We start from the raw sequence: 8,462 nt of genomic DNA on the forward strand, positions 1-8,462 counted from the left end.
CTTGGGGGTCTTCCACAAAGCTTGAACCAACAGAGGACCCTATCAGGATATCAATCCAGAAGATAGCTGTCAATCCGTTAAAGATAGGATAATTAGGGCTGGGGATTTAGCTCAGTGGTAGAGGCTTACCTAGGATTCAGTCCCCAGCTCCGAAAAAAAGAACAAAAAAAAAAAAAAAAAAAAATCCCGTTAGATAGGATACGTTCAAGCCCCACCCTGCCTGGCTCTCTTGAAAGACCCATACTGCAGAATGCTCATCAAGAAAATCCAAATCCAAAGCCCGGATCTCTGCGAGTCTTTCTGGGAAGACCACAAGGAGAGCTTCTAGGGTATGGAAAAGGGTTTGTGCCTGGAGGTGCAAATTGCTCTTCAGCAGGGAACCTTCATACAGGAAGCTTGCAGAGGTCAGAGTAGAGAGCACAGAGCAGAGAGAAATCCTACACAGGGCTGGGAAGCACATGTGCACACAAACATTGCCACAAGGCGGGCTTTCTCCACTCCCGCCTCCACCATGCTCAGCTGACTGGGGCAGCTTGGCCCCTGCCCTCCTCCCACCTACAACTCAGCAGCCTTCCTCCCTGCATCTCAGCAGCCAGATGCAAACTTGGATAACCCACTGGTCTCTAGAGAGGCAGGGAGCAGGCACCCAAGACTGGGAACCGTAAAGCCCACTCTTTTCCCCAGCGTGGGCATAAGGACAGGTATGGTATCTAAAGTGAAGATGGACCTGCTCAAACTCTACCAGGGAGGAGAGGTCTGCCCGCACACCTACCCTTTCCTGCCTCCCAACCCTATCCTGGCTGCAAGCACCACTTCTCCACGGACAGAACATATGTCAGGGCTCAGCTACAACTCCAGACGCAAGAGTTATGTCTGCTGGCCTTCTAAAAAGAGAGAGAAAGAAATAAAAAGAGGTGACCCCCTCAGACCCTCTGAGCAGAGCAGTCTCGGGCTTTCTAGGCTCTGTAGACAGACATCGTTTCTCACCACCTAAACCTAATCCCAAATCCGTGCTTGCAGAATCCATAGGATTGCTGGAGTCCTAGCGATCATCCAGGCTGGGTGCCCCGAGACAGCTGGAAGTAGGACTTCAGCCAAAGCTAAAAGAGGAAAAGGGGAGGGGGGGTGTGCGAGGACAGTTAGAATTGGAGCCCAGGCGGGTGTCAGAGTCGCTCTGCAACTGCCTGGGGCAGTGGCCGAGGGGATGTTGGGACACGGGCCAGCAAGCTTTTCCTCCCTAGCCACAGGATTGCTTTAGCATAAACTGAGACTCGCTGGCAGAAGCTTGTTTCCTTTCAAACACGGTATTTTACAAGTTGAGAAGTCAAGAGGAGGATGCCACGGCAGCTCGCCGGCTCCCTACGCCAAAAGGTACCCAGGAGCAGATCTCCAACTCCAGAGTGGATTCAGGGGGTGGAGAGAGGGGGTTGGTCTAAAGCCCCTTCCTCCCCCCTCAGGCGGCGGGTGGGCTACTTACGTTTCTGTGGTGGGGGAGACCTTTCCATGCCTTGTCCTGTAGGCTCCTAAATGCATTTGTATGCATTTGTCCCTGCAGCAAAGCGCTAACGGAAAACAGAAGCCAGCTCCGAACTGCTAAAGGTGCAGGTACTGTCCATGAAAAGGGGGGAAAGTCACATGAGAACCATGCTCCAACCCGCAAAACGGAGTGTAGGGTGGGGCAAGGGATGAAGCAGTATGAGGGTAGGAAGCAGCACCCAGGGGGAAAGATAGCTAGGATGCTCTGCCTGGCTGCAGCCGGGGTCGCGCTCCCCTGGGGGGACCAGAGATGAGCGAGACTTCACCCTGAAGCAGCGGGGGGCAGCGGCAACAGCCGGAGCTAGGTTTAGAGAGCAGCCCTGGAGTTCACTTGCGGTTCAAAGGAGACTCCGTGACTCCAGTGGCGCTCTCTGCTTTGGGCCTGGGAGAAGAAAGGCGGGGTGGGAAGTGGGGGTGGGAAGAAAGAGATGAAAGTAGGGGAGGAAGTCCTTGGGAGCAGCCTGCGCCCAGACATTTGTCAAACAAGCACACACACCCACTTGGGAAATCAAGTTGGTGCGAGGGGGCCGGTGGCAACTGCAGGCGCTTGCTCGGCGTTGACTGCCGGCTGCTTCGCCTGGAAGAAGAGGAGCCTAGTAAATCCGGCTGGTGTTAAATTTCACCGCGCACTGACTTGCAATGACGTCACTAAACACGGAGCACACCTCCCCCCTCTGCCCCGCAACCTTCTTCCACCCCAGCGCCGCCCCCAGCTGCCCTGGTCCGCCAACCTAGCAAGGTCAGGCTGGGCTAGCTGCACCCTGAGCTCTCAAACCACCTCCTGCCACCTCTTGAGATGTTTCCTAGCTGTAGGTGATTTGGGGTCATGCCTTCCTCTCTGTCCCTGTACTGGTCAGGTTCTCATTCCATGTGTGTCTCTTGCATGGCTCTCTCTCCCCCCCCAGGCTTTTTCTTGACTCTCTCCACACCTGGGATCCTCCTGAGCTCAGCTTATTCTTCATTCCATTCCCATCTCGTTTTGCATTCATTGTAATTAGCTTGGGGGTCCCAGTAGTCTTAGTAACGGAGTGGACCCGCTTCTTGCTGCCTGTCTCTTCCTCCACTTTCTACCCATCCCCTATACTGACTTTCTCTTGTGCAATCCACCTTCCCACCTAGTCCCTGAGCCTGGACGGTTGCAAGTCTAGATTCATACCGTGCAGTCATGCAAAGACCTGCTATCACACAGCCTTGCTCCTCCTCCGATTTCTGGGGCAGGATTGAAACCTATGTTCCTATCTTTCCACAGCCCTTTCATACAGGAAAGTCGACCTTGTGAATTTGTCCGTATTAAAAGCACTAAATATTCTCGTATTATTTTTCTAATTGATGTTTGTAAGTTTAGTGAGACCTACATCTATTCTTCAGCTGCCTGCTGCACTTCCAGCACCTACAACCCTGTGGTATGCCTGCTTTGTGAGCACTGTGTGCAAGAACTCCATTTCTCCACACTTTTCTCCTCTCGGCATCCTTAGCTAAGGGTTTTTCTATACGCTGAGCAGGACCTTACCTCAGAGCAACAGTAAAGGTTAAAAATCCAAAGACGTAAGGATCTGACACTGCTCTCAAACTATAATTTTCTCCAGGGCTGGACTTTGATCTGCCTTCCTCTTCAAGTTCTAACTGTTGATTTTGAAATGATGCTTCACTGATGAAAAAGTAACAAAATACTGGCATTATTACAGACCCTTTCTCTGTCGTGCCTCAAGTTCCCTGTAGAGGCTTCTCTGTAGAGTAAGTGCACATACCCACCAACACATTGACAGTGGATTCCATTTCCAAAGAAGAGAGTGTAAAAGTGCAGGTCAAAGTCAAATATATAAACCTACATGTAGAACCACAGGAGACAGAACTGGGAGCACGCGGACAACTGGAATGTCAGATCATCATAGGGCATCAGCCTTGTCCTAGAAGTACACGTCATTTATCCTCTTAAAAAATCCTTTAAAATAGGCATTGTCTTTTATCTCCTTTACACAAAGGAGGAAATTAAGTCAGGAAGAAGTTCAATCACCCAAGATCATAACACTGATAGGACTCAAACCAGTTTAGACCGGCTTTGGATGCAGTGCAAGTTTCCAATATTCCCCTCTTTCCTTTCTTACTCATTCCTCCCTACTTACTCTTTTTTTTCACAAAAGTTTTAAGAGAAAGAGTTAGGAAAATCACGTACAATACTCTGCCTTGATCACTCTGAAGATGCAAGATTCGGTGTTTAATGGAGGTGAGACTTGAACACTCTGTAGGACAAAGAATGGATCTGTAACGGCTTGAAACTAATTTGAAACAATTAGTCTTAAATATAAAGACTGCATTTTATTTAGAGGTGAGACCCCTTTAAAGAAGAGATAAAAAATCACAGTCATGCAATTATTTTTCAATAAATATTTATGGGAGAGCATTAGGCTGTCAGTAATCCTAGGCAGGGTGGAGGAGGGGACAGGGTAGAGGCACAAGATCAGAGCTCACTGGCTACCCAATCTAGCTAGAAGTGAATTCTAAGCTCAGTGAGAGACTGCCTCACAGGGTAAGGTGAAGACTTACAGCAGGGGAAAGCAGATGTCTAGCTTCCACTTGCATACACATGTGACACATATATGCCCCTGCATGCTCCCATGCACATAAACACACCTATGCATATGGCACATACATGCACACACCAGGAAGACAGTATTTTAAAATGTGTTTAGGTGACTAAGAAAAGGTAGATCCTTAAGAGCTAGGCTTCAAGACAGACAGACAAAAGAAGAGTTAGCCGTATTGAGTTTGCATAATTACACAGGGGGTCGGGGATACTACATTTGAGATGTCGTGCTGAAAGTTTATCTCAAAAACAAAACAAAACAAACAAACAAACCCAAAAACCTCCCAATGATTTTCACTCATAAATGATTTTCACTGTTCAAGCCAACTAGAGCCCTCTACTGGAACAGTGGTCCTGGAGGGGCAGCATTTATATCTGAAGCCAAGAAATAGCGGGATGCCATGTCCACACCCAGAGACAGATGGAGGTCCTCCTATTCCCCAGTCACCACTGGCTTATTGCAGAACACTAATTTCTGCAATGCCATTCAGTCGAAACAGAACCATAATTCCTCACCAGCAAGAAGAGCTGGAATGAAGGGGAGGGGCTTCAAAGTGCTCACAATGACAAGGAAGAGGTATAGTCTTGCCACACTATGTGTTTGCTTATCCATCTTTAGAACCTTCCTGAGGTAACAGAATCGAGTGGACGGAGTCTAGGGAAACAAAGGTTTTTGGTTCAAATGTAAGGGAGTACAGAATATGATCTTTGGGTTTTAATGGAATCTTTAAAATTCTCTGTCTCTGTCTCTCTGTCTCTCTGTCTCTCTGTGTCTCTCTCTCTCTGTCTCTCTCTCTCTCTCTCTCTCTCTCTCTCTGTCTCTGTGTGTGTGTGTGTGTGCACGCCTGTATGTCTGTTCTGTGTATTCACACAGGTACTGAAGGGAGACCGAAGAAGGTGTCTGGTCCCCTGGAGCTGGAGTTGAAGGTGGTTGTGGGTCATTTGACAAAAATGCTGGAAACCAAACTTGGGTCCTCTGGAAGAGCAGGAAGTGCTCTTAACCAACCACTGAGCCATCTCTCTCTCCAGCCCCATAATCTTTCATTAGCTGTCTGTGATCAAAGACAGAGACAGAGACAGAGAGACAGAGACAGACCAGAAAGGCAGAGGGAGAGAGAGAGAGAGAGAGAGAGAGAGACTCTAGTGTTCTTATATCAGAAAGGGAACTGAATACCTCTCTGGCCTGGTCTGCCTGCCCTAGAACCAGTATTGTCCTGCTGCAGAATGAAGGTCAACAGAGGGACTGGACCTGAGGAGGAGATTAAGGACAGTTTCACTGAATTAAACTCCAGCTGTTGATTGAATGGCAGGCACTACATGCGGTATCAGGGAGAGGGCTTCGCCATCTTGTCTTGTCTTTTCTTTGGGTTGTACTGGGGGCATTCATGCCAGGGTTGGGGCAGAGATACCAGGGGCACTGTTCCAGTCAGAACCCCTGTTTCTAATAAAGGAAGCAGCTCAACAGGAAGGAAGGGAGGAAGGAAGGAAGGAAGGAAGGAAGGGAAGGAAGAAAGGAAGGAAGGAAGGAGGAAAGGAAAAGGAAGGAGGAAAGGAAGGAAAGAAAGAAAGGAAGAAAGGAGGAAGGGGAAAGGAAGGAAGGAAAGGAAGGAAGGAAGGAGGAAGGAAGACATTCCAATGGTTGCTGCCCTATATAAGCATGAAGACCCAAGTCAAATGCCTCCAGTCTCCACTGTTTCGTTGTAATTTTGGTACTTTCCTCAGAAGGTTGGCTTTTTCAATGTGAACAGCTTTAATAGAAAAACCAACTTAAAGATGCGAGTGTTACCACAGTACTATGGTAACATACTGTGCCTTGGATATCACGTGAGAGCCCTGACTCTGACCTGTCATGAGCTAAAATTCCCCTCGCCTTACTCAGCACCATAAGAAACTTCTCATCAGACATTTATTCTTTACTCTCCCTTACAAATTCAGAACGAATGCAGCACAAACACTTGGCCAACGCAGGGAGTCAGATTAATGGTGACATTTTTGAGGTAAAAGGGTGGAAGGACCTTCCAAGACTTTTGGAATGAGATTCTGTTACAATAGCAACATTATGGTAGCACGGGCTTTTCCGCGGAAGAGCAAAGTTAACGTGTGCCAGGCTCCTCTGAGGCCAACAGGGCAACAGCAAGAGCTGACGCACCCCATCAGAGAACTACAGGACTTCAGGAAAAAAAAGAAATAAGGGCTATCCTTCTCTGATAAAGCGAAATTCCAACATGACCTACATCAAAATCTTATGAGTTCCTGAAGGAGGCTTTGCTGTAAAACAATACAACTATTTTAGTATATGCAAATTCCATCCCATAATATTCAAAATTATTATGACGGTGCTATAGTCGCAAGCTCGGCACAGGGGACATAAGGGGCAAGTGAAATGCTTGCTGCTTCGCACTTTGACTCTTGCGTTGATTTAAACTTAATAAACTGAGGGAGCTCTCGAGAGGTCCTATCACTTCTAATCTGCTGAATATAAGTAAGCTGTATGTGACGAGACGTACCCGTCTCCAGAGGGAACGCTGGGTTATTCTGAATTCCTCTAGTCACCGCCTCAAAGTCACCAGCTGAAGCATCCAAGCAGAAATGGAGAAAGTAGGTAGGAAAACTAAGAGAGAGTTGGTATTACCAAACCTGTGCGACAGGCACACTTCTCTGTACTTTGTCTAGGTTGAAACTCTGAAGGGCACAGTCTTTGCAATGTAGTGATCCTCAGACTTGCGGGTACCTGTAAGTCACTACTTACAGAGCCTGACTCCTAGCGGGTATCATGTTTGAGATAAGGCCCAAAAATAATTCCCTCTCCTCCCTCCTACACCTCCTTTTCCTTTTTCTTGTTTTCACAGAGACAGGGTGGAGTGGGGTGGTCTCTTGTTGCTTGTATTCAAATGCTAAATTCTGTACACCAAGATCTGGTTGCTCCAAGACAAGCAGACCCTCAAGTATACCAGCTCCTGTTGTATAAGCTTTCTGGGATTGCTTACTAAAGATGCCTACAGCCTGTATCTGGGCTGAAAGGAGATAGGTGCAGCTTTGGTCCCGGGGGCGGGGAAGGAGAAAGGAGGAGGACGAAGGAAGAACTCACCAAGTAGTAGGTGGATCATGCTCTCATGGCCAAGAGAGCTGGCCTGTTGGAGTAGAAGCATCCCAGGTAGAACATGGCAGGGTTGTAGACAAGAAAGTAGACAGAATAGCACGGAGGGTTGATATCTGTCCAGCTCTAGTGCTTTAAGGCTTGTTATAATTATAAATAGTTCGAGTCTTCTATTTGGGAACTAAATAATCTATGAGAGGGGTAAAAACCCCCAAATAATATTCACTACAATAACAGCATCTCATTTTGTAGCCTCCCACTTCAACGTCCCAAATAGTAGGATCCAAATATGAACACCACTCTTGGACTTAGTGTTCATTTTTTAGCAGACACTGTGTGCATGAACGCCATATATCAGTGTGTTAAGCAACTCCCGGCTTGGCTGTCACCCCAACACTTAACTGACTGCCTGTGGAACCTCTTTAGGAGTAAGGACTCTTGTCGGTGTATTCCTAGGTGATGAACTATGACTTCATTGAAAGTTTCGTGTTTTAAATGTTTAAAAACTGGTCACGTGCTGGCAATGTATTAGGACAGCATTGTAAGAGCAAGAGTTGTGAAGACACAGCACACTTGGTGCTGTTGGGAAGACATGATAGGGATGGAATATACAAGGAAGCCTAAGGCATGTGGATGGTAGAGCAGATAACAGGTCTCCAGTGGCAGGGAACCATTAAGATCCCATGCAACAGAACATTAGTGAAAATCCCAGAGCTTCAAGGATGAAGGTTTCTGTCAAATAGGAGCCATCAGCCTGGTCTGCTCTGGGTGGCAGGATAGGCCAGAACACGGAGACATGGTAGGCCTGTGGTGGAAATAGCAAATACATAGACACACAGTAATGCTGGAAAGATCACAGAGCAACTTTCAGCCGTTGGAATTTAGCTTAAGTTTCTTTCCTAACTATTAGAATTGACAATTTGAAGGGTCAGGTGACACACGCCTTTAACCCCAGCACATGGGAATCAGTAGCAGGTCAATCTTTGTGAGTTTGAGGACCCCTTGTCTACCTAGTGAGTTCCAAAGCTACATAGTGAGAATCTGTCTCCAAAACCCACAAAGCTTGAAGGACATTTTTCTCCACTGCAAATAACTTTAATGTCCAAAGAGTGGTGAGACATGTGAAAAAACCACACATACACACACACACACACACACACACACACACACACACACACACACACACACACACACACACATACATACACACACACACACACACACACATGCACACACACACACTCA

The 8,462-nt window shown here is 47.3% G+C and overlaps 1 protein-coding gene across 1 annotated transcript in view; it reads right to left on the reverse strand.

Moving 5' to 3' along the window:
- The window catches only part of Col24a1 (collagen type XXIV alpha 1 chain), a 255,521-nt gene extending 253,679 nt beyond the window's left edge, over nucleotides 1-1,842 (reverse strand). The window contains 1 exon segment of the mRNA XM_032897221.1: nucleotides 1,478-1,842. Within this exon segment, the coding sequence (XP_032753112.1) occupies nucleotides 1,478-1,533 (56 nt within the window). The 5' untranslated portion in view covers nucleotides 1,534-1,842.
- Between the last annotated feature and the right edge of the window lie 6,620 nt (nucleotides 1,843-8,462).

The sequence above is a fragment of the Rattus rattus genome, chromosome 3, assembly GCF_011064425.1.
Source record: "Rattus rattus isolate New Zealand chromosome 3, Rrattus_CSIRO_v1, whole genome shotgun sequence".
NCBI lineage: Eukaryota > Metazoa > Chordata > Mammalia > Rodentia > Muridae > Rattus > Rattus rattus.